Source organism: Ranitomeya variabilis, chromosome 2, assembly GCF_051348905.1.
Source record: "Ranitomeya variabilis isolate aRanVar5 chromosome 2, aRanVar5.hap1, whole genome shotgun sequence".
Classification (NCBI taxonomy): Eukaryota; Metazoa; Chordata; class Amphibia; order Anura; family Dendrobatidae; genus Ranitomeya; species Ranitomeya variabilis.
The window spans coordinates 93,641,415-93,668,614 of record NC_135233.1 but is presented as its reverse complement, the minus strand read 5'-3'; the positions used below and the strand labels follow the sequence as shown (position 1 = coordinate 93,668,614).

At 43.6% G+C, this 27,200-nt stretch overlaps 1 protein-coding gene across 1 annotated transcript in view; it reads right to left on the bottom strand.

Annotated features, from left to right (window-relative positions):
• PSME4 (proteasome activator subunit 4) overlaps positions 1–27,200 on the bottom strand; it is a 222,369-nt gene that overhangs the window by 40,257 nt on the left and 154,912 nt on the right. The window contains exons 27-34 of the mRNA XM_077282708.1: positions 22,498–22,629; positions 15,082–15,291; positions 12,674–12,810; positions 12,165–12,218; positions 11,935–12,064; positions 10,965–11,046; positions 10,632–10,785; positions 960–1,026 (exon numbers count right to left, since the gene is read on the bottom strand). Coding sequence (XP_077138823.1) covers positions 960–1,026; positions 10,632–10,785; positions 10,965–11,046; positions 11,935–12,064; positions 12,165–12,218; positions 12,674–12,810; positions 15,082–15,291; positions 22,498–22,629 — 966 coding nt within the window. The remainder of the gene's footprint in view (positions 1–959; positions 1,027–10,631; positions 10,786–10,964; positions 11,047–11,934; positions 12,065–12,164; positions 12,219–12,673; positions 12,811–15,081; positions 15,292–22,497; positions 22,630–27,200) is intronic.

The following is a 27,200-nucleotide window of genomic DNA, read 5'->3' as shown; positions in this document are numbered from 1 at the left end:
AACGTGTGGTGCATCTGTCACTCATTTTAACTGATGACCCTTCACTTAAAATTGCATTGTACTTAATTTCTATTGCCATATGTGGACCATATTGTACGTCTTTTCTAGTTTTGTGTGCTGTTATGTTACACCGTGATCACTGGATATTGTGGTTCTTCAATCACCATAATATATTCGTCAATGAGGTGAGTGGGTTCAGGGTTCTGCACTTGCCAAGGTGCAGACATTTGGTTACAGTTATGATTTCTGCCTTTTATTGGTTTTGTCCGACATGTGATGCTCTATAGTAAGGCTGTGTGCACACGTTGCGGATTTTGAGTTTTTTTCGCTATAAAACCGCATACATTATGCATCCCATCATTTAGAATGCATTCCGCAATTTTTGCGCACATGATGCTTTTTTTTCCGCGCAAAAAACGCATCGTGGTAAAAAACGCAGCATGTTCATTAATTTTGCGGATTTTTCACGTTTTTTCAACAATTTAATGCACTGGGAAGCTCAGGGGAAAAAAAACGCGTCAAAAACGAGCAAAAAACTTGGAAAAAAACTGCATGCGGAGTTCTTGCAGAAAATGTCCGCTTTTGCTCAGGAAATTTCTGCAAGAAATCCTGAACGTGTGCACGTAGCCTAAAGATGATTTTGTAGTGTAGGATCACAGATCGCCTTTTCTGATTTTTCTTTGTTTTTGAATTTATTTTTTTTTTTACATTTAATTCTTTGTCATTCTAGTTGTATCTTGTTATTGATCTATGTATCTGCCTCTTTGGCGGGGGAGGAAGTAAATGGATGTAGTAACTTACACCTCCTTACTATATTGAAATTAAATGAACCAATATCTGAAGATAGCATGTAACAGTGATATTGCCGATAAAGTGCCGCGTTCAGGACAACACGTAAAACCATAAACCTAATGTTGCACACACTCAAGAACTCTAGTGCTTTATTACATACTACTTACTTCTGACATTGCCTCTCTAGGTCTTCCAAGTGTTGGCTGTTCCGCAGGTGCATACACCAACAAGGTTCTGGATAAATAAAGAAGTATAAAAGATGGAATACATATTGACAAAGCACAAGGTAGGGTATTTGGTACTTGTTAAAGGGGCTGTCCAGAGCAACAAGTAGTATTGCCTAACCTAAGGATAGATCAATAACATGCGATCAGCTTACTGAAGTGCCGCACTGTCTTCATAGTTTACAAGGCAGCTCTGTACTTTTAGTCGTGGCTGAGCTTGGTATTAAAGTTCACTATAGCTAATCTCCACTGCAATGCCACAAACAGCCATTAATAAGTACAGAGCGGCGATTGGCTGAGAATCCGTGAACGAGAAACCGTAAGAACATTCATTCTAGATCATTGATCCATATAAAACGTGCCAGCTATCACCCAATGAAAAGGCTTGATTACTTATTGGCAGCACATTGCCCTACGTAAACATGTGCTGCTGATAAAATGATGCTGCATGTGGGCAGAATGATCATATTAGCAATCGTTCTGTTCCCATCAGTAATTCTCAGCCTTTGTAAAAAGGCTAGTAAATGAGAGCATTGCGACTTGTATATAGATGATCTGCCCTCGGCCTCTCTAAATGAACCTTGAGGCCCAGAAAACCCCTTTAAGCCAAACTAATTTGTTTACACCATGACGGCCCTCTATCTTAGAGGGTTATTCACATCTTTGTAGATGGATATTTTCGAATAGTGGTTGTAAAAAAAGGCACTTTTGCAATCTACTGCTTATTAAAAGCCGGTTTTGAGATATTACGGGGACTTTTCTTTTATTTAGAGCTTGTTGCCCTGGAGACCGACCACCGCCGCAGTCTAGCTTGTAAGCACTGTGCTGAAGCAGGCAGGTTATAAGTAGGTAACAGTGTGCTCCAGCGATCCTGGCCAGGTTCAACGCAGCACATACAAGCTCAACAGAAAAATAGGGATTTTTGTGTACTCACCGTAAAATCCTTTTCTCTGAGCCAATCATTGGGGGACATAGGACCATGGGTGTTAAGCTGCCTGCCACTAGGACACTAAGTTAACACAGAAAGATTAACTTCTCCCCTGAAGTATACACCCTCTCACTGGCCAATATACAACCAGTTCGGTAGTAAAGCAGTAGGAGTATTAAAAAAGAGACAATAAAACTATGTCAAAACCAAAGGAGTAACAACAAGCCAATAGGCTAATAAGGTGGGTGCTGTGCCCCCCAATGATTGGCTCGGTGAAAAGGATTTTACGGTGAGTACACAAAAATCTCTATTTCTCCTGTGCCTGATTGGGGGACAGGACCATGGGACGTCCTAAAGCAGTCCCTGGGTGGGGAGCAACATAGCTGCTAATACCCCATGTACCATAGGCTTACAGCTAAGGTACTGCAGACTGCAGAATGCTCCTGCCAAGGGCAGCGTCTGCAGAGGATAGAGAATGAATGTGGTAGTGTTTTGTAAAAGTATGCAAGCTGGACCAAGTCGCAGCTTTGCAGACCTGTTGTGCTGATGCCTGGTGCCGAATGGCCCAAGAGGCACCCACCGACCGAGTAGAATGGGCCTTAATCCCTACTGGGATAGGAGCACCCCTGACATGATAGGATTCCTGAATAGTCGATTGAATCCATTTGGCTAGAGTAGCCTTAGAAGCGGGCAAGCCCTTCCTTTGTCCCTCTGGAAATACGAATAGGACATCTGACTTGGGAGCAGGGAGCAAGGGAGCAGTCCGTGAGACATACCGTTGAAGGGCCTAACCACATCGAGAGTGTGCAGAGCTTTCTCAATGCGATGGACTGGTGCCGGGCAGAATGAAGGCAGAATAATCTCATTGAGGTGGAAGGAGGAAACGACTTTGGGTAGAAAAGAAGGAGGGGTCCTCAAGACTGCCTTATCTGGGTGAAAAATCAGAAATGGGGGTCAGCAGGAAAGAGCCGCCAACTCCGAGACACGCCTGATTGACGTAATAGCCACTAGAAAAACCACCTTCCAGGAAAGGAAGGTCAGAGAGACGTCCTGCAGTGGTTTGAAAGGAGTCTCCTGAAGAGCTCCAAGGACCAAATTAAGATCCCATGGATCCAAAGGCATTTTATAGGGAGGCGCCACATGGGAAACTCCCTGAATGAACGTCTTAACCGGTAATCTGGTGGCAATTTTTCGTTGGAACAGGACTGAATGCTGACACCTGTCCGTTGAGAGAGCTAAGTGCGAGACCCGACTCTAGGCCTGATTGGAGAAATTCCAATATGGAAGAGATGGAGAATACCAGAGGAGATCGTCCATGGGAGTAGCACCATGCGAAGAAGATTCGCTAGGTACGGTGATAAATGCGCATGGACACGGGCTTCCTAGCACTAATCATGATGGAGGATACCTCAGGGGAGAATCCAGCTTGGGCTAGAATCCAGGATTCAACGGCCACGCCGTCAAAGACAGGGCCCCGGAGTTCTGGTGGTAAATCGGGCCCTGTGAGAGAAGATCCATTCGATCTGGAAGCCGCCAGGGGACGTCGGCGACCAGCTGAACCAGTTCCGCGTACCATGCCCGGTGCGGCCAGTCCGGCGCAACTAGGATCACAGGTACCCCTTCTGCCCTGATCTTCTTGATGACCCTCGGTAGCAGGGGAAGAGGGGGAAAAATGTACGGGAGGTGGAATTGATGCTACGGCAGGACCAGGGCATCTGCTCTGACGGCACGTGCATCGAGGGATCGGGCAATGAACTGGGGAACCTTGTTGTTTAGCCTGGAGGCCATGAGGTCCACATCCGGGATCCCCCAGCGATGACAAATCTGCTGAAAAACTTCCGGGTGGAAGGACCACTCGCCCGAGGCGAGCCCCTGGCGACTGAGGAAGTCTGCCGCCCAATTCTCCACACCTGGTATGTGGACCGCCGAGATGGGCAAATTGCTCTCGGCCCAACGGAGGATGTGGGTCACTTCGAGCATGGCCGTCTTGCTGCAGGTTCCCCCTTGACTGTTGATGTACGCCACCGTTGTGGCGTTGTCAGACTGGATTCTGATGGGGTGACCTGCCAGGAGATGGTGAAAACTGAACAAGGCTAGTCTGATGGCTCGAATTTCCAGGATATTGATGGGGAGACGCGACTCTCGAGTGGACCACCGCCCCTGTGCTGTGTGTTGGTTGAAGCCAAAAGGCTGGCATCGGTGGTCACCACCAGCCAGCGCACTGGGAGAAAAGACTTTCCCTGGTACAGGGAGAACTTTAGCGTCCACCACCTGAGGGTCTGCCTGACCTGCTGAGACAGACGGAGATGACGGTCGAGAGAGGACGGGTTCCCGTTCCATGCCAACAGCAGCGCATGTTGTAAGGGACGGTGGAACTGTGCGAACGGAACAGCTTCATGGCTGCTACCATTTGTCTGAGAATGCGCATGCTGAAACGAATGGAGTGAGAGATTGGGCGGGAGAGAGTCTGCGCTCCCTGCTGCCAAGGCCTTTTCTGGAGGGAGAATGACCAAGCCATGGGAAGTGTCCAGGGTCATTCCTAAGACGGAAATCCGCTGAGCCGGGACCGGAGAAGATTTGTCGAAGTTTATCTTCCAACCCAGGAGAGAAAGTGTATCCACCGTGATATCGACGGACTCCTCGCAGGCTGGATATGACGGGCCTTTTATCAGTAGGTCGTCCAGGTACGGAAGTACCACCACTCCCCGAGCATGAAGAATTACCATGGCAGCTGCCATGACCTTGGTGAAAACTCTTGGAGCGGTGGCGAGACCGAAGGGTAAGGCCACAAACTGGAAGTGTTCCTCACGAAAGGCGAAGCGAAGGAACTGTTATAATAATAATAATAATAATTTTTATTTATATAGCGCCAACATATTCCGCAGCGCTTTACAACTTATAGAGGGGACTTGTACAGACAATAGACATTACAGCATAACAGAAATCACAGTTCAAAATAGATACCAGGAGGAATGAGGGCCCTGCTCGCAAGCTTACAAACTATGAGGAAAAGGGGAGACACGAGAGGTGGATGGTAACAATTGCTTTAGTTATTGGGACCAGCCATAGTGTAAGGCTCGGGTGTTCATGTAAAGCTGCATGAACCAGTTAACAGCCTAAGTATGTAGCAGTACAGACACAGAGGGCTATTAACTGTATAAAGTGTATGAGAACATGATGCAAGGAACCTGATTTTTTTTTTTTTTTTTTTTATAGGCCACACAGGGATAGTTAGGTTAATGCGTTGAGGCGGTAGGCCAGTCTGAACAAATGCGTTTTTAGGGCACGCTTAAAACTGTGGGAATTGGGGATTAATCGTAGTAACCTAGGTAGTGCATTCCAAAGAATCGGCGCAGCACGTGTAAAGTCTTGGAGACGGGAGTGGGAGGTTTTGATTATTGAGGATGCTAACCTGAGGTCATTAGCGGAGCGGAGGGCACGGGTAGGGTGGTAGACTGAGACCAGAGAGGAGATGTAGGGTGGTGCTGAGCCATGGAGTGCTTTGTGGATGAGGGTAGTAGTTTTTTACTGGATTCTGGAGTGGATGGGTAGCCAGTGTAATGACTGGCACAAGGTAGAGGCATCGGTGTAACGGTTGGTGAGGAATATGATCCTGGCAGCAGCATTCAGGACAGATTGGAGCGGGGAGAGTTTGGTAAGAGGGAGGCCGATTAGTAGAGAGTTACAATAGTCCAGACGAGAATGAATAAGTGAAACAGTAAGAGTTTTTGCAGAGTCGAAAGTAAGAAAAGGGCGAATTCTAGAAATGTTTTTGAGATGCAGATAAGAAGAGCGAGCCAGTGATCGGATGTGGGGGGTGAATGAAAGCTCAGAATCAAGGATGACCCCAAGGCAGCGGGCATGTTGCTTTGGAGTAATGGTGGAACCGCACACGGAGATGGCAATGTCAGGCAAAGGTAGGTTAGTAGAGGGAGAGAACACGAGGAGTTCAGTTTTTGACATGTTCAGTTTCAGATAGAGGGAGGACATGATGTTAGAGACAGCGGTAAGACAATCACTGGTGTTTTCTAAGAAGGTCGGAGTGAAAGCAGGAGAAGAAGTGTATAATTGGGTGTCATCAGCATAGAGATGGTACTGGAACCCAAATCTACTGATTGTTTGTCCAATAGGGGCAGTATACAAAGAGAAGAGGAGGGGGCCTAGGACTGATCCTTGAGGAACCCCAACAGTAAGGGGAAGGTGAGAGGAGGAGGAACCAGCAAAACATACAGTGAAGGATCGGTCAGAGAGATAGGAGGAGAACCAAGCGAGAACGGTGTCCTTGATGCCGATGGAGCGGAGCATAGCGAGGAGGAGCTGATGATCCACAGTGTCGAATGCTACAGAGAGATCCAAGAGAATTAGCATGGAGTAGTGACCATTAGATTTAGCTGTTAGTAGGTCATTAGAGACTTTAGTGAGGGCAGTTTCAGTAGAGTGTAAAGAGCGGAAGCCAGATTGAAGAGGGTCGAGAAGAGAGTTATCTGAGAGATAGCGGGTAAGACGGGAGTGGACCAGGCGTTCCAGGAGTTTAGAGATGAAGGGAAGATTAGAGACAGGTCTATAATTAGCGGCACAGTTTTGGTCGAGGGAGGGTTTTTTAAGTAATGGATGTATGATGGCATGCTTCAATGAGGAGGGAAAAATACCGGAAGTGAGGGAAAGGTTGAATATTTTTGTTATGTGAGAGGTGACAGCCGGGGAAAGGGACTGGAGGAGATGTGACGGAATGGGGTCACTGGTGCAAGTGGTCGGGCGAGAAGATGCAAGGAGCCTGCTTACTTCTTCTTCAGTAACTGGTTCAAAGTCAGAGAGTGAACTAGATGCAGTGGGGGAGGGAGGACAGTGCATGGTATGAAGAGATTGGGAGATGATTTCCTGTCGAATGTGGTCAATTTTTTCTTTGAAGTAATTGGCCAGATCATCAGCGCGGAGATCTGTGGTTGGGGCCTGCTCTAACTGTTGATGAGGAGGGAAAATTGGGATGTGGAGGTAAGCATCCTTGATGTCTATGGATGCTAGGAACTCTCCATTTTCCATGGACGCGACAACAGAATGGAGAGATTCCATTCTGAAGTATCGAATTTTGACAAAGTTGTTCAGAAGCTTTAGCTCCAGTATTGGTTGCAGCGAACCGTCCTTTTTTGGGACCACGAATAGGTTTGAGTAAAACCCCTTGAACCTTTGGTCTTGGGGAACCGGAATGATGACTCAGTCTCCTTGTAGTGCCCGTATGGCCTGGAGAAAGGCCCTTGTCTCTGTTTTGGGAGGACACGACTGGAAGAAGCGTGTCGGGGGGGAAGAAAACTATTTTGTATCCGGAGGACACCAGTTCTCTGACCCACTCGTCATGGGCGACCGAGAGCCAGGCTTGGCAGAACGAAAGTAAACGGCCGCCTACTTCGTCGATGTCCTCCGGATGTTGCAACGAGTCATTGATTGGAAGGTCTAAGGGATCTGGTTTCCTTAGATCAGGATGACCTCGGTCTGGGTTTCCAGCTACGGTTGGGCCTGTATGAGACATGGGAACCTGTCTCGGCGCGATACTCGACCTGATCCTGATGAAGATGACCAATTGGGATTGTTGCAAAAGGGCCGGAATCGGGGTTGTTGTTGATACCGAAACGGCCGGGCAGGTTTTTGTTGAGGGAGGAATTTACTCTTTCCTCCGGTAGCGTCGGAAATAATTTGGTCCAACTTTTCTCCGAATAAGCGACCAGCTTGGTAGGGCAGAGATGTCAATGATTTTTTGGAAGCAGAATCTGCTCGCCAATCTGAGCCACAGGGCTCATCTGATGGAGAATGCGTTCGCGGCTGCTTGTGCAGCACAATTGGCCGCGTCTATTGAAGCATTAACCACGAAGTCCCCAGCTTGGGCTATCTGGTTAGCCAGATTGATCGCCTCTGGAGGGAGATTACTGTCATGGATGGCTGTGGTCAGCACCTCAGCCTAAGCGACCATAGCCTTAGCCACCCAAGTAGCGGCGAAAGATGGAAAGAGAGAGATGCTCCTGTAGCCTCGAAAACAGAGCGAGCCAGGTAATCAATTTGACAGTCAGTGGGGTTTTTGACTGAAGAACCATCCGACAAGGATAGGAGCGTTTTGGAGGCGAGATGTGATACGGCAGGATCCACTGAAGGAGACTGTAGCCAGTCCTTCATTAGTTCCTGAGCAAGAGGGTATTTGGACTCAATAGGCTTTTGACCCGTGAAACGTTTATCGGGCCGATCCCTGTGTTTCTGGACAATGTCCTTAAATTCAGGATGAGTGGCGAATACCTTTTGGGCACGTTTAGTCTTTTTAAAAGACACCACGTGTTCCTGAGTGGATAAGAGTTCCCCGCCCACCTTCAGGGTCTTGTTGACCACCTCAATGAGAGAATCAAGCGTCTGTTGAGAAGTCGAGGAATCCTGGACTAAAGATGCATCAGACTCGTATTCAGAGTCGTGTGCGTTATGGTTCTCAGGAGAAGGGGAACGAGAAATTGAGCTCGTAGAAGCTGAAACACAAGCACGGCTGTGATCAGGGGACGCGACATGGGTCAGTTTTCTACAACCCTGAGCCCTTCGTGACGGAGTGCGCCCCCTGCAGGTGGGCGGATCCGTACCGTCACCAGAGTTCTCTGCGGTCTGACTTAAAGAGGGACCCCAGAGGGAGTCTATTGCCTTGGCCAGGGAAGCCATAGATCGTGATAGGGAAGCGGCCCACTCAGGGGGACTAGGCTCAGCAGGGTCAGAGGTGGCGTTGGTGGCAGCGAGAGGCGGCTGCACACAGGCCGGATCACAATCCGCACATAACGGGGTATTGTGAGCTCGGGGCAAGGCAGTGCTGCAAGTGGCACATTAACAAAAAGCACACTGTTTTTTACTTCACCCTTTTGGCCTCTTTAAGGCGAGACATAGTGTGTCTTTAGAGATAGGCAGGGTATGCGTGCAGAGAAGGGGTTAAGCTCTTCCTGGTACAGCTTACCCACGGTCCTGTGTCTGTGTCCCCAGGGAGGAATAGGACGGCAGAAGGGATGTTCGGTGGCCCCGTAGCTGTCGGAGCTGTCAGTCAGCGTGGTGACACTGTGCGGCTGGTTTCCTCACAGGAGCGCGAGCAACATGGCCCCCCGAGATTTTGCAGGACGCCTCTCGTTCTGGACGAGAAAGTTGGCGGAGCTCTGGCGGTGGGCGGGGCAATGCAAACCGCGGCCTAGTCCGGCTAAAAAGCCGGGGACTAAATTTCTGGAGCCTGCCAGCGATGCGCGCCGGCGGCCTGCGACGGAACGCTGGCTCACCGCTGCTGGCATCCGGCCAACGGCGCTTCTCCCCAGGGACCAGGACCCCACTCTCCGACGCCGGTAAGCGCGAGGAGAATATACTCACAGCGCGATGCAGCCTCTTCCCCAGCCTCCTGTCACTTGTGAGGGTAAGCGCTCCATCCTCCCTGATCGGGGGGGAAGGGGGGATATGGAGAGAGCCCTCCATCCATCCTCACCTCCGGGGCTTCCGGCGGTCGTGGGGCTGCAGTGATGCCATCAGGTGGGGGCCTCTGATCATATAGCGTTGGGCCCAGGAGAGGAACATGAGAGCAGAAGCTCTATGTGCTCGTCGTGATATAAGGGGGGGGGGGGAGATCGGGACCAAAGGAGGAACCGTCGCCCAAGAATAGAATTTGGCGTGCCCCAGTCGTCACAGGAGAGGGTAAGAGGAGATATACTCCGCGTGCTCGCCTGTTGATGGTTCAGGGGAGAGCGGACCCTTGAAAGGGATCTGTCGCCCCCTTCACTCAGTTAATTAAAAAATAAAAATTTACAGAAAATAAAAATGAAAATAAAAACGTTGGGGTCTGAAACAGACCTAAGTGCCTCCAACAGACACTATATTGTATATTGGCCAGTGAGAGGGTGTATACTGCAGGGGAGGAGCTATTCTTTCTGTGTTAACTTAGTGTCCTCCTAGTGGCAGCAGCATAACACCCATGGTCCTGTGTCCCCCAATGGGGTGTAGGAGAAAAAGCTAGTAAGCAGCGAGCATGTTCTGTAAATTGCTTGTATTTTTAAGAATGATCTGACCATACCCATTTAAGAAGATGGTAATAACCTGTTAACTAATTAAGGGGGAATACATCTTAGAAGAGTGAAAGAGTAGAGCTACCTTTTTACTGCAGTTTTAAATTTGATTTCATAACTCAATTGTACACATGAAAACAAGCAACTTACGGTATATATTTTATCAGAGAAATCGTTCTCCCCCAGGACTGATTATTCATCCTCAAAATGCTCAATTGACAGGTAAAATCTGTATTCAGAAAAGACAATTTTTTTTTGCATTACTGAGATACATAGATGATGGTTACTACCGATAAGATTGTATCAGCACCAACTGCCATCTCCTAGCTCAGCAATGTAGCACTGTCTTCACTGAGGACAGATTTTACCTATGAACTGAAAATTTAGAGGATGATCAATCAGTCCAGGAGGAGAAAGAAGCAGATTTCGCTGATCTGATAGATTACAAAGTTTCTTATTTCCATGTGTGCTATTGATTTATGATGTAAAAATTAATACGACGGTTACACTTTTAGCATTGAAAACCATGAATAACACGGTAGGATATCAGTCTTTTTACACATTCTCCAATATTAGGCTAGTTAATGTAGTTTGTAAAACAACAACAAAAAAGCTCAATAAAACACAACTTACTTTGGCCAGGTATAATAGCCCCAGTGTGTCTTCTCCACAAAGCAATTTGTCTCCCACAATTCTTTTGTCTTTGGTAAACTGGCACTATTATAATGTATCCATAGGTTGTCGGACCTGTCTCCAGCCAGGATGGTGTCAGGTTTGGGACATCCACCTTTAACAAATTAGCACAATTATACCACTGCTAATGATATTAGTATTGTAAATTATATTTTGTGACTGGCTGTTCTGCTGTATATTTTATATATGTATATGTACACACACCCACACCCTGACTTAATGCTACATTTTACAAGAATTAGAAGTCCGCACTTTTAGAGCATTTCTACGTACTGATTTCGTATGGACATATGGGCACTTTAATGTGAGGCCTCTTCAGCTGTTTAAGAATCCCGGCAACTGTGGAAATTGCCATCTGCAATGAAAAAAGGAACATCAGACATTGGTTCTTAGTTAAGGGTCAGTACACTTCCAAAGAAACTAGCAGCGGATCAGATTCAGAATTTCCCAATGAGAACATCAGTCAGTAAGTGTACAGCGGCATCCATAACCCATAAAAAATATATATATATACACTTTTGTATTTTACTGGTCTCCCCTATATGCACCATTGCCTGCGCTATTCTGTGGAGCAACAAAAAACTGCAAGCTTGATACATCTGTCCCTAATATGGCCAAAAGGACATTCTGAGATGTGAAGAATATTTAAGATTTAGTTCTAGCCCTAACCATTACGTTATACACTATATTTAACAGAGGCAACCTGCTTGGAGGACCGAAGGTCGATCTACATGGCAAAACAGTGGATTATCCTGGGACAAGCCCCAAATGACAACTCTGCATTTGGGCCAGGGTTGCCAACTTGACTTTTCAATTATTTTCAGGACAGCTTATGAAAAAAAAAAATTCAAAAGAAAGACGATATTGTTTTTACAGAAACATCGGAAACCCATAATAAATCATTCTGATTTTAAGTGACATGTCTACAGCCCAGCATTCTGATATGAAGATACCCATTGCATTCACTATAAAATGATGAGAACTACAGTCAAAATAATTAGTACAATATATTTCAGCGAAAAAAAAAAAAAAAAAAAACATCAGACACCTTACATTCTCTTTATGGATATGCAAAAAAAAGCCTTATTTTTATGGACGGTCATTGAATTTCTGGAGAGTTGGCAACCCTGATCTGTGCCACTTGTCATTTAGACCTGAAGCATTCAGTCAGTCATAAAATACCACAGGACACCATTAACACTTGTAAAATAATAAAAAAATGAAGTAGAAACATTTACGGCACCTTGCGGACTATAAGGGCATCATGATTCAGACACTGCACCAAGTATCTGATTGCACGAAGAGGTAGGACATAGTCATCTCTTAGGAGCAAGGACAGAAACCCAATGCCGATGTGTTCAAACTTCCACGGACTGTAACGAGGTGGTAAAATAACATCAGGATCATAACGATAGGCAAATATAATGACATCCATGCAATAATGTAAACAAAGGAAAAATGTCCGCTACTTACAGGTTTCTCGGAGTGACACAATCGAGCAACATGTCGACTAGACGTTCATAATTCCTGAAAAAAACAAGTGGTGCGATATTAGTGCCGACATACAAAAAGTATGCACATAGTCATACATGGCAGTGTACGAATAGGTTCACACAGACTTTTCATGTTGATTCTGATGAGAATCTGCACCAAAACCGTTTCATAGACTCTGAGAATATAGGTTTCCTTTTGATTTATATGGGAAATCCATGCTGTTTTTTCCGACTAGGTGTTGCAGAATTCCTGTATGTTGCACATGGACCAAACAGGACATTGAAGTATTTATAAAAATAAAAAAAAAACAACAAACGTTAAAAACCACACCATAAACTGTGTCAGAAGTGAAAACCTGGCTAAAAAAAAAAAACCCTGAGGATTTTTATTGAAAATGACATCAGATTTTTCAACCTGGAAAGAATACCCGACCAAATGAAATGTTCAGAAGACAAGTTGTGTGTCCTCTTCAGAAGCAGGAGACTCACCTCACAGATTCTGCGTTCTTCTCCTCCTGCCTCTTCAGTGCTAGAGACAGCTGGTCAGCGGGGGGCAGCTCGGCGTTGTTGGAGGGCTTCAGAGAGTGCTGCAGCAGAATAGCTATCTGTATGCAAGCATCTGGGACCTGCAAATACAGAAATATGACCAAAGACGTAGTGTTGGATGAAACTTCTACTGTCCAAACATTCAATGACATGGTCCTTCTGATTACACACTTTCTGTAAAGGTAATAATCGCACATCTGCATGATCATCACAGAGCAATCGTCATTTTAAAAAGCTTTTCATAGTGACATGTCGGAGGTGTTGATGGTTGCGGGTCTGTGTGCAGAGACCCTTCTAACCACTTGTTTGAGGTGGTAAAAGTTCACAGCCACGCAATGCTCTCCTCAGTGACTGACAATACTGGAAAATAATTAAGCCTGAAACCTGTCATTTGGGCATAAATAGTGTATATGTAGACCTTTAGTTTTTTGGCAAGCTGCGCCGTGTAGACTGGGCTGATCCTACAGAGTCCTGAACAGTGTCTAAAAACATGTCTCTTCATCAGAACCGATCATGATGACTTTACTGCTGAAACAGATGGTATGGCTGCATACCTTCTGGCACAACAACAAAAATAATTTATTTCTTCAAAGTAATAATGTGTCAGTATGGAAATATCAAGCTTTGAAGCCTCATTCAAGTTAGCTTAGGGGCTTGTCAATACTTTCAGAGTGCATCATCACGCCCTGACTACACTTCCAGGCTAATCTGAAAGCGGCTTCACAGGGCGATTTCTCAGCATTGGAACAATGAAACATCAGATTACTACAAGACAGATTTTTTTTTTTGTTGCTCAACGACCTATGCAGTCACACTGCTAGTCTAAGACTAGTTTCACACTAGCATTCGGCAGGGCTGTGGACGAAAGCCGTCTTCCTCCGTTAAGCCCTGCCCACTGCCGCACCTCTTCCTTCAGGTCCGCCTACGTCTGCATGCGTCCCCCATCTTCCACATTGGGTACGCAGGCCATGCGGATGTGTCCGCATGCGTCCTTCTGATGCTGTGTCATACTGCATCAAATGCAACATGTTGGATTTTGCTGCGATCGGCGCAGCGTCAAAACGACGCATGCCGAGGCATCCGCATACATCCACATGGCCTGTGTACCCAATGTTAAAGATAGGGTACGGACGCATGCAGAAGTAAGCGGACCTGAAGGAAGAGGTGCGGCAGTAGGTGGGGCTTAACGGAGGAAGACAGCTGCCATCCGCAGCCCTGCCGAACACTAGTGTGAAACTAGCCTAATATTGCTGTCGTTCTGACAGGTTACAAATTAGAATGAGAATGCAAACATCATATTTTGGATCTGTTTAGGCTACTACCAAGTGCCTTTCATTTTCATTCTTCGGCCCCGATACCACTGTAAATTTGCGGCTCTGCACCTGGTCATAAACATCAAATCAACCAAATAAGCGCAATGTACTGTATTTTTCGGTCTAAGACGCACTTTTTTCCTCCAAAAATGTGGAGGAAAATGGGAGGTGCGTCTTTTAGTCCAGATCTACCAGTTCTGGCTATGGTGGGATGAGGGGTACCATACATACCAGGATAGGGATGAGGGGGACTATGCTTACCAGGATAGAGATGAGGGGGACTAAGCATACCAGGATAGGGATGAGGGGGACTATGCATACCAGGATAGGGATGAGGGGGACTATGCTTACCAGGATAGGGATGAGGGGGACTATGCTTACCAGGATAGGGATGAGGGGGACTATGCTTACCAGGATAGAGATGAGGGGGACTAAGCATACCAGGATAGGGATGAGGGGGACTATGCATACCAGGATAGGGATGAGGGGGACTATGCTTACCAAGATAGGGATGAGGGGGACTATGCTTACCAGGATAGGGATGAGGGGGACTATGCATACCAGGATAGAGATGAGGGGGACACTGCATACCAGGATAGGGATGAGGGGGACTATGCTTACCAGGATAGGGATGAGGGGGACTATGCTTACCAGGATAGGGATGAGGGGGACTATGCATACCAGGATAGAGATGAGGGGGACACTGCATACCAGGATAGGGATGAGGGGGACACTGCATACCAGGATAGGGATGAGGGGGACTATGCTTAGCAGGATAGGGATGAGGGTGACTATGCATACCAGGATGGGGATGAGGGGGACTATGCATACCAGGATGGGGATTAAGGAGCCATGCGTACAGAATTGACCACATTTTTTTTTTCTTCTATTTCTTTTTCTAATATCCTCCTCTAAAACCTAGGTACGTCTTATGGTCCTGTGCATCTTATAGTCTGAAAAATCCAGTATACGGCAAGCATTATATATACCTAAATAAAAACGTCCTCCAAATTCATGTGTGACCCGGTTACTACTTACCGAAAAATCCAAACCGATCGTTTCATACTGGCGATGAACCTTCTCAGCCAAATCGTCAAAAAGGCGAACTATGGACGGCTTCTCTAGAGACATTGCTTTGCTGAGACCTGATGAGACTATTGCCGGCCATGTCTGTACAATGCATTCCCAATCATGAAGGTTTGCTAGGCAGACTGCACCATGGTTTCCAAGCAGACAATACAAGGCACCCTAAAGGCAAGAACTCATTTGAGTATCAGCACTTATAAGCCTAACTCTAAGTTGTGATGTATATTTTCGTCACAGGTCACTGAAGGCTGTATGAAGCAGGCTCAGCCGAGACCACGTCATAGCTGGCAAATGCCAGTGGTGTTACATACATAGCAAGCACCTGCTTGTAACAATAGCAGCAGCCTGAGCGAGCTCTGAATACTGCTGTTAACTATTTAAATGCTGCTGCAAATGACTGACAGCAGCAATTAAATAGCTTCCTTGCCAACATGCCCACACCAGCTTCCATTGGTCCCCCCCCCATAATGCAATCGCTGGGAGCCAATGGGTTACCATGACACCTGGGGGATTGCAAAACGTCCCTATAAATGCTTAGTGCTGCTGTAAAGCTCAGCCAGAAGCTGGGCCTCATAAGAGGATTGCAGTTTCATTATGCACTCCAATACTATTGTATTGCAGTGTGTAATATAAATAACACGGACTAAAGTAAATAAATTCTATAATAAATATACAATATGTATATGAATTACCTAAAAAATATAATTTTATCTAAATTAGTAAATTAAATGGAGAGAAAATAAAAAAAAGAATTGCAGTTATATTGGTGCTGCATTAACCCAAGAAAATACAATAAAAAGCAATGAAATTGCCATAGGTACCCCAAAATATCATCTATAAAAAGTAAAGTGGAAACTTTGCTGATGGGGAAATTAAAAAAAGAAAAAATTATGAGTCTCAGAAAAAGGCGGTAGAAACACGATTATTTTTTAAAGTTCCATTACTGAAAAAAAAAAAAAAATTTAATATATATATATATATATATATATATATATATATATATATATATATATATATATATATATATATATTTATTTATATATATATATATATTTATTTTATCACGAGTTTGGCATTATACTGCTTTGAATAATGAGACTGCCAAGTAATTTTTACCGCACTATGAATGATGTAAAACTGATAACACAAAACAATAGCAGAATTGCGTGTTATTTCACCATTTCATCACAGTTGGAGTATTTTTGTTAACATTTTTTTCAGTACATTATATAGGAAAATGAATGGTGTCATTCAAAACTAAATCTTGCCCCGCAAAAAAACAAGTGATGGATCTAGGAATAAAGGGGAGGAAAAAAAAAAAAAATCGAAAGTTCAAGTCAAAGTCATTAAAGGCTTAGCAGAATTATTATTTATTATCATAGCGCCATTTATTCCATGGTGCTTTACATGTGACAAAATAGTATTAACCCCTTAAGCCCCGAGGGTGGTTTGCACGTTAATGACCAGGCCAATTTTTACAATTCTGACCACTGTCCCTTTATGAGGTTATAACTCTGGAACGCTTCAACGGATCTTGGCGATTCTGACATTGTTTTCTCGTGACATATTGTACTTCATGTTAGTGGTAAAATTTGTTCGATATAACTTGCGTTTATTTGTGAAAAAAACGAATATTTGGCGAAAATTTGGAAAATTTCGCAATTTTCCAACTTTGAATTTTTATGCCCTTAAATCACAGACATATGTCACACAAAATACTTAATAAATAACATTTTCCACATGTCTACTTTACATCAGCACAATTTTGGAACCAAAATTTTTTTTTGTGATGGAGTTATAAGGGTTAAAAGTTGACCAGCAATTTCTCATTTTTACAACACCATTTTTTTTTAGGGACCACATCTCATTTGAAGTCATTTTGACGGGTCTATATGATAGAAAATACCCAAGTGTGACACCATTCTAAAAACTGCACCCCTCAAGGTACTCAAAACCACTTTCAAGAAGTTTATTAACCCTTCAGGTGTTTCACAGGAATTTTTGGAATGTTTAAATAAAAATGAACATTTAACTTTTTTTCACACAAAATTTATTTCAGCTCCAATTTGTTTTATTTTACCAAGGGTAACAGGAGAAAATAGACCCCAAAAGTTGTTGTACAATTTGTCCTGAGTACGCTGATACCCCATATGTGGGGGTAAACCACAGTTTGGGCGCATGGCAGAGCTTGGAAGCAAAGGAGCGCCATTTGACTTTTCAATGCAAAATTGACTGGAATTGAGATGGGACGCCATGTTGCATTTGGAGAGCCCCTGATGTGCCTAAACATTGAAACCCCTAACAAGTGACACCATTTTGGAAAGTAGACCCCCTAAGGAACTTATCTAGATGTGTGGTGAGCACTTTGACCCAACAAGTGCTTTACAGAAGTTTATAATGCAAAGCCGTAAAAATAAAAAATCATATTTTTTCACAAAAATGATCTTTTCACCCCCAATTTTTTATTTTCCCAAGGGTGAGAGAAGAAATTGGACCCCAAAAATTGTTGTGCAATTTGTCCTGAGTACGCTGATACCCCATATGTGGGTGTAAACCATTGTTTGGGCGCAGGGCAGAGCTCGGAAGGGAAGGAGCGCCATTTGACTTTTCAATGCAAAATTGACTGGAATTGAGATGGGACGCCATGTTGCATTTAGAGAGCCCTTGATGTGCCTAAACATTGAAACCCCTAACAAGTGACACCATTTTGGAAAGTAGACCCCCTAAGGAACTTGATGTGTGGTGAGCACTTTGACCCAACAAGTGCTTTACAGAAGTTTATAATGCAGAGCCGTAAAAATAAAAAATCATATTTTTTCACAAAAATGATCTTTTCACCCCCAATTTTTTATTTTCCCAAGGGTAAGAGAAGAAATTGGACCCCAAAAATTGTTGTGCAATTTGTCCTGAGTACACTGATACCCCATATGTGGGTGTAAACCATTGTTTGGGCGCAGGGCAGAGCTCAGAAGGGAAGGAGCGCCATTTGACTTTTCAATGCAAAATTGACTGGAATTGAGATGGGACGCCATGTTGCGTTTGGAGAGCCCCTAATGTGCCTAAACATTGAAACCCCCCACGAGTGACACCATTTTGGAAAGTAGACCCCTTAAGGAACTTATCTAGATGTGTGTTGAGCACTTTGACCCAACAAGTGCTTCACAGAAGTTTATAATGCAGAGCCGTAAAAATAAAAAATCATATTTTTTCACAAAAATGATCTTTTCACCCCCATTTTTTTATTTCCCCAAGGGTAAGAGAAGAAATTAGACCACAAAAGTTGTTGTACAATTTGTCCTGAGTACGCTGATACCCAATATGTGGGTGTAAACCATTGTTTGGGTGCATAGCAGAGCTCAGAAGGGAAGAAGCGCTATTTTACTTTTCAATGCAAAATTGACTGGAATTAAGATGGGATGCCATGTTGCGTTTGGAGAGCCCCTGATGTGCCTAAACATTAAACCCCCCCACAAGTGACACCATTTTGGAAAGTAGACCCCCTAAGGAACTTATCTAGATGTGTTTTGAGAGCTTTGAACCCCCAAGTGTTTCACTACAGTTTATAACGCAGAGCCGTGAAAATAAAAATATTTTTTTTTTTCACAAAAATGATTTTTTAGCCCCCAAGTTTTGTATTTTCACAAGGGTATCAGGATAAATTGGACCCCAAAAGTTGTTGTCCAATTTGTCTGGAGTACGCTGATACCCCATTTGTGGGGGGGGACCACTGTTTGGGCGCATGACAGAGCTCGGAAGGGAAGGAGCGCCATTTGGAATGCAGACTTAAATGGATTGGTCTGCAGGCATCACGTTGCATTTGCAGAGCCCCTGATGTACCCAAACAGTACAAACCCCCCACAAGTGACCCCATATTGGAAACTAGACCCCCCAAGGAACTTATCTAGATGTGTTGTGAGAACTTTGAACCCCCAAGTGTTTCACTACAGTTTATAACGCAGAGCCGTGAAAATATTATTTTTTTTTTTTTTCACAAAAATGAAATTTAGCCCCCAGTTTTGTATTTTCACAAGGGTATCAGGATAAATTGGACCCTAAAAGTTGTTGTCCAATTTGTCCTGAGTACGCTGATACCCCCTATGTGGGGGGGAACCACTGTTTGGGCGCATGACAGAGCTCGGAAGGGAAGGAGCGCCATTTGGAATGCAGACTTAAATGGATTGGTCTGCAGGCGTCACGTTGCATTTGCAGAGCCCCTGATGTACCCAAACAGTACAAACCCCCCACAAGTGACCCCATATTGGAAAGTAGACCTCCCAAGGAACTTATCTAGATGTGTTGTGAGAACTTTGAACCCCCAAGTGTTTCACTACAGTTTACAACGCAGAGCCGTGAAAATAAAACATATTTTTTTTCCCACAAAAATGATTTTTAGCCCCCCAAATTTTTATTTTCCCAAGGATAACAAGAGAACTTGGACCCCAGAAGTTGTTGTTCAATTTGTCCCTAGTACGCTGATACCCCATATGTTGGGGTAAACCCCTTTTTGGACGCACGGGAGAGCTCGGAAGGGAAGGAGCACTGTTTTACTTTTTCAACGCAGAATTGGCTGGAATTGAGATTGGACGCCATGTCGCGTTTGGAGAGCCCCTGATGTGCCTGAACAGTGGAAGCTCCCCAATTCTACCTGAAACCCTACCCCTAACCTCACCCCTAACCGTTTACTGAACATTTTCTGACAGTCATAAGTGCCACGTATATAAGTGCCACGTATTTCAGTGCCACGTATTTCAGTGCCACGTATTTCAGTGCCACGATATTTCAGTGCCACGTATTTCAGTGCCACGTATTTCAGTGCCACGTATTTCAGGCACTGAAAAATACGTGGCACGTAAATACTTCAGTGCCACGATATTTCAGTGCCACGAATTTCAGTGCCACGTATTTCAGGCACTGAAAAATACGTGGCACGTAAATACGTGGCACGTAAATACGTGGCACGTAAATACGTGGCACGTAAATACGTGGCACGTAAATACGTGGCACGTAAATACGTGGCACGTAAATACGTGGCACGTAAATACGTGGCACTGAAATACGTGGCACTGAAATACGTGGCACTGAAATACGTGGCACTGAAATACGTGGCACTGAAATACGTGGCACTGAAATACGTGGCACTGAAATACGTGGCACTGAAATACGTGGCACTGAAATACGTGGCACTGAAATACGTGGCACTGAAATACGTGGCACTGAAATACGTGGCACTTAAATACGTGGCACTTAAATACGTGGCACTTAAATACGTGGCACTTAAATACGTGGCACTTATATACGTGGCCACTGAAATATCGTGGCACTTATATACGTATATACGTATATAAACGTATATTTCAGTGCCACGTATTTCAGTGCCACGTATTTCAGGTTAGGGGTAGGGTTAGGGGTAGGGTTAGGGTTTTTTGTTTTTTTCTTGTTTTCTTGTGTTTTTCTATAAAAACGCATGCGTTTTACCGCGTTTACATGCATTTTTTCACACATGCGTTTTTTTTAAAAAACGCATGCAGATAAAAACGCAAGTGTGAAACCAGACTAAAAGACGCTTTTTATAGCAAAAAAGTTTTTGCGTCTCCACATTTTGAGACCTATAATTTTTCCACATTTTGGTCCACAGAGTCATGTGAGGTCTTGTTTTTTGCGGGACGAGTTGACGTTTTTATTGGTAACATTTTCGGACACGTGACAGTTTTTGATCGCTTTTTATTCCGATTTTTGTGAGGCAGAAAGACCAAAAACCAGCTATTCATGAATTTCTTTTGGGGGAGGCGTTTATACCGTTCCGCGTTTGGTAAAATTGATAAAGCAGTTTTATTCTTCGGGTCAGTACGATTACAGCGATACCTCATTTATATCATTTTTTTATGTTTTGACGCTTTTATACGATAAAAACTATTTTATAGAAAAAATAATTATTTTGGCATCGCTTTATTCTGAGGACTATAACTTTTTAATTTTTTTGCTGATGATGCTGTATGGCGGCTCGTTTTTTGCGGGACAAGATGACGTTTTCAGTGGTACCATGGTTATTTATATCCGTCTTTTTGATCGCGTGTTATTCCACTTTTTGTTCGGCGGTATGGTAATAAAGCGTTGTTTTTTGCCTCGTTTTTTTTTTTTTTTTCTTACGGTGTTTACTGAAGGGGTTAACTAGTGGGCCAGTTTTATAGGTTGGGTCGTTACGGACGCGGCGATACTAAATATGTGTACTTTTATTGTTTTTGTTTGTTTTTTTTAGATAAAGAAATGTATTTATGGGAATAATATTTTTTTTTTTATTATTATTTATTTAGGAATTTTTTTTTTTTTTTTTACACATGTGGAAATTTTTTTTTTTACTTTTTTACTTTGTCCCAGGGGGGGACATCACAGATCGCAGATCTGATAGTGTGCACAGCACTCTATCAGATCCGCGATCATACTTTCATCGGAGCAGGCTGCAGCTTTCATCTGCAGCCTGCTCCGACCCAGAAGTGCTCCCTGCAGGACCCGGATACAGCCCCTCGGCCATTTTGGATCCGGGGCCTGCAGGGAGAAGACGTTCGGTACGAGGTGAGTACATCACCTTGTACCGATCGTCTCAGGGAAGCCCGCAGGGAGCCCCCTCCCTGCGCGATGCTTCCCTGTACCGCCGGTACACCGCGATCATGTTTGATCGCGGTGTGCCGGGGGTTAATGTGCCGGGGGCGGTCCGTGACCGCTCCTGGCACATAGTGCTGGATGTCAGCTGCGATATGCAGCCGACACCCGGCCGCGCTCCCCCCGTGAGCGCGGCCGATCGCGTATGACGTACTATCCCGTCACCGGGAATTAAGGCCCACCCCACCTCGACGGGATAGTACGTCATACGGGCTTAAGGGGTTAAATACCAATTCCAGGTAGAATATGATATTTACAGGGGATCTCTTCGTTAGCCATTCTGTATTGTTAGAGTAGGTCCTTCTTACAATAAGCTCATCCTACTGTTGGGCTCCCCAGCAATGAGCTGGACACTGGTGGAAGCAGCAGCAAGTGTCTGATATAAAGGCAGCAATTACTACTGAAATTTATGAGCTGTTCATTTGGCGCATGGACATGACCGTACTCCAAAAGGCACCCCTAGCTAAGTACTGTATGTAATACTGCATCATGTTCCTTCTATGGTAAACCTAATAGAATTTCTCATTTTGTATATATATATATATATATATATATATATATATATATATATATATATATATATATATATATATATATATATATATATATATATATATATATATATATATATATATATAGATAGTCATTTATATTCAACCTCTTTATTGTAATATTAATTCTCCATAATAAATAGGGGAGGTAAAGACTTGCTTTGAATTGTTGCTGAGTCACATCTTGTCTGTCCGGACGCAGGTATTCAAGTACGAGAGGAATGATATCACGGCAGCAGAAATTATAGGTTCCCAGAGCTGTGAAAAATGCTTGCTGAGCTTTGCTCCTGACCTGTGTAACAAAATGAAGATATATCAGTGATTATTCCTTCTGCTCTGTACTGTGCACTTCAATATATCAGCTGCTTCCATTTAACACTTGTTACTCCTAAAATGACCTCATCTAATCACATTTGGTGATGGCTTTTTGCAGGAGACAAAAAAGAATAAGAAAAAAAATGACCTCCAGCTAAAGGTTTTCAAAGCACATATACAGACGTGTGTCATTCTAGCATGAGAAGATGTGACCTCAGCGCTGTACTGGGCATACACTTGTAGCTGTGGATGGACAGGATCTAGAGAGCCCGGGTCATGCAGCCTTCAAAGTGCACACACCAGAAAATACTTCGTAAAGTTGCAAAATTTTCAGACTTTTGGCATCCTGTTGTGTACTCTAACTTCTTTTACATGCATTTTGCTATTCTTCTCCTGCATAGTCTCTTCATAGGCATTTAGCTTGCACATGTCCTTTATAGGCACTATGCAAGTCTACAATCCATCATAAACCTGCTATACATATGACCCACTGATCTAACATTATGCAATAAGCACTTTTGCAGTACTTATTCAGTACATTAATTAATGCACAGATACATACCAGATGTGAATGTATCTAATTAAAGCAGTTTAATAGCACATAATTATGTAGGAGATGCTATGTGATGTACCATATAGGATTTTACCTCCCAATGATAAAGCAACCTATATGTGAATCCTCTTTAATAACAATAGTACACACTTGGTTTTTATTGTATATTTTGTACCTCCTTAAAGATTTTTACCAAATTATGTATGTTTAATAAAGTTGTAAAAAGTTTTCTTAACACTTGGGTTCGGCTTCCCTTTTTCTGTAGGATTACATTCATTAATGGAAGTGCCATTTACAGTAACTAGGCCTGCAGTAATAATTTTGGTACATACAAAATTCACCTATCTGGATAACTAAAGACTAGTTTAGAAAGATGCCCAATATTTTCAGAGATTTGGTCTGGAGGAGAGGAATACCTAGGAGAAAAGCTGGAAAAGTTGCAGCTGCCTAAAAACATGGGGGGGGGGGGGGAATATTACAACCCCTGGCAAAAATTATGGAATCTCCGGCCTTGGAGGATGTGAATTCAGTTGTTTAATTTTGTAGGGAAAAAAAATCAGATCACAGACATGGCACAAAACTTAAAGCCAGAAAGATGCCATTTGAAATAACTTTATTTTTTTTTTTAAGAAACACTAAAAAAAATTCAAGAACAAAAAATGTGGGAGTCCGTAATGGTTACTTTTTTTAACCAAGCATAGGGGAAAAATTATGGAATCATTCAATTCTGAGGAAAAAATTATGGAAACATGAAAAGTAAACAAAAAAAAACAAAACACTCCAACACATCACTAGTATTTTGTTGCACCATCTCTGGCTTTTATAACAGCTTGCAGTCTCTGAGGCATGGACTTAATGAGGGTCAAACATTACTCTTCAATCTGGCTCCAACTTTCTCTGATTGCTGTTGCCAGATCAGCTTTGCAGGTTGGAGCCTTGTCATGGACCATTTTCTTCAACTTCCAAAGATTTTCAATTGGATTGAGATCCGGACTATTTGCAGGCCATGACATTGACCTTATGTGTCTTTTTTCAAGGAATGTTTTCACAGTTTTTGCTCTATGGCAGGATGCATTATCATCTTGAAAAATGATGCCATCAACCCCAAACATCCTTTCCATTGATGGGATAAGAAAAATGTCCAAAATATCAACATAAACTTGTGCACTTATTGAAGATGTAATGACAGCCATCTCCCCAGTGTCTTTACCTGACATGCAGCCCCATATCATCAATGACTGGAAATTTGCATGTTCTCTTCAGGCAGTCATCTTTATAAATCTCACAGGAGCGGCACCAAACAAAAGTTCCAGCATCATCACCCTGCCCAATGCAAATTCATGATTCATCACTGAATCAGGAGGCACCCTGTGGTCGGCGCTCATAGCAAGCCCGCAATTCTGCTGCATAGAGGTGATCTATGACGATCGAGTAGTGCAGGCTTCTAGCCTCCCATGGAGGCTATTGAAGCGCGCCAAAAAAAAAAAAAAATAAATTTGTATATGTATATATATATATATATATATATATATATATATATATATATATATATATATATATATATATATATATATATATATATATATATTTTCATTCATATTCACCCCCCTTTCGCCCCAATCAAAATAAAACAAAAAATTAAAAAACCTACACATTTGGTATCGCCCCGTTCAGAAACGCCCGATCAATAAAAATAAAGATTAACCTGATCGTTAAACGGCGTAGCGAGAAAAAAAATCAAAACACCAAAATTAAAATGCATTAAATTGCAATAACCGGTGATCAAAAGAACGTATCTGCACCAAGATAGTATAATTAAAAACGTCAGCTCGGCATTCAAAAAATAAGCCCTCTCCCAACCAGAGATCACGAAAAATGGAGTCGCTACCATTATTAGAAAATTGCGCAATTTTTTAAATTTTTTTTAAGCAAGTTTTGGATTTTTTTTTTACCACTTTGTAAAAGAGAACCTAGACATGTTTGGTGCCTATGAACTCATAATGACCTGGAGAATCAGAATGGCAGGTCATTTTTAGCATTTAGTGAACCTAGCAAAAAAGCCAAACAAAACACAAGTGTGGGATTGCACTTTTTTTTTTTGCAATTTCACCGCACTTGGAATTTTTTCCCCCCTGTTTTCTGTTACAAGACATAGTAAAACCAATGGTATCGTTCAAAAGTACAACTCGTCCCGCAAAAAATAAGCCCCACATGGCCATATTGATGGAAAAATAAAAAAGTTATGGCTCTGGAAAGAAGGGGAGCGAAAAACACTCCGTGGGTGAAGGGGTTAAAGAGGTGGAGGGTCAGCCTGTCAGTGCTCAGACCATATGCAGCACACTGCATCAAATTGGTCGGAATGGCTGTTGTCCCAGAAGGAAGCTTCTTCAGAAACTGGGCCGTAGGGAAGTATTCCATGGTATTTAATCCATCATCCGTTTGTGGGCTCTGTCTGACAAGTGTGAGCAGAACCATATCTAGCAAGTTTTTTTCATGGTATTTAATCCATCACTCCTATGGCTTTTTTTTTTCCCCACTGTTTTATGGCCTTGCTCGGCATTGGTTGTTTACCCTGCATAGTAATACCTGCTCTGGGCTTATGCTAATTGGTTAATTGCTGTTTGTGGCCATTTGTTGCCTGATGCTAGCAGTTATTTCATTTCAGATATACTTCGTCTGACTGGGATAACATGCGCGCAACAAATATTAAGTGCAACAGTATAAAGTGCTTGGCAGTTATACAATGGCAGTAGGGCAGGAGACAAGGAGACAAGTAAGGTGCATAAGTTTTTAAAAAATCATGCTTCTCGGTCAGTCATACTGCATTATGCATTTATCATATCAATCTGCTTCTTATTTGTTTTTACTTCTGCTTTCTCACAACTCGACCGCCCTTTAACACATTCTGGGCACTCTCTCCATATCCACCCCTCCCTTCTCCCCTCTCCCATGTATAACTCTGAGGCTCTACTGACATTTCTTACCCACTCCAAACCATCGAATACCTCCAATGTAGCACTCAAAACGCTCATATAAATCATCCCACCACCTGCTCTTTCTGTTTTATCTCCTTTTACTAGTTGCAGGCAACATCTCCCCCCAACCCTGGGCCTCCCTCCACCAGCATGTATTACTCTCCTCCAGCTACATATAGAAACCCTGCTAATCTTATTAACATTCAGTGCATGCCTTCTCTTATCGCTTTCCACTGTGCTCTCTGGAATGCACGGTCTGTGTGTAACAAACTAACTTACATTCACGATTTCTTCCTCTTTAATTCCCTTAACCTTCTGACTATTACAGAAACCTGGATCCAGCATTCAGACACCACCACCGCTGCCGCTCTCTCATTTGGTGGGCTGAAATTTTCACATACCGCGAGACCCGAGAACAGACAGGGTGGAGGTGTTGGTTTGCTCCTTTCATCACAATGTGCTTTCCAGGTCATCCCCCCCGGTTCCCTCACTTACATTTCCTTCCTTCGAAGTCCACGCCGTCAGACTAAGCCCTTCTCCTTGCGAGTGGCGGTTGTTTATCGCCCTCCAGGCTCCTCCCGCCAGTTTCTAGACCACTTTGCCACCTGGCTTACTCACTTTCTATCCTGTGACATCCCCACCCTCATCATGGCAGACTTTAACATCCCTATCAATGATCCCCTCTCCCAATCTGCCTCTCCGCTTCTTTCTCTAACTTCTTCATTCGGCCTCTCAAAGTTTACTAATTCTCCTACGCATGAGGACGGGAATACTCGACCTGGTTTTCTACCGTCCCGGCTCGCTGCACGACTTCACTAACTCCCCTCTCCCGCTCTTGGACCACAACCTTCTTTCCTTCTCCGTCAAGAATTGTCTCCTCACCCGGGACACCCCCCACTTACCACACTTATCGGAATACACGTACTATTAATACCCAACAGCTTATGGACAATCTCCACACATCTTTAGCCCCCATCTCCTCCCTCTCCTATCCAGACTTAGCATTGTCACACTTCAATA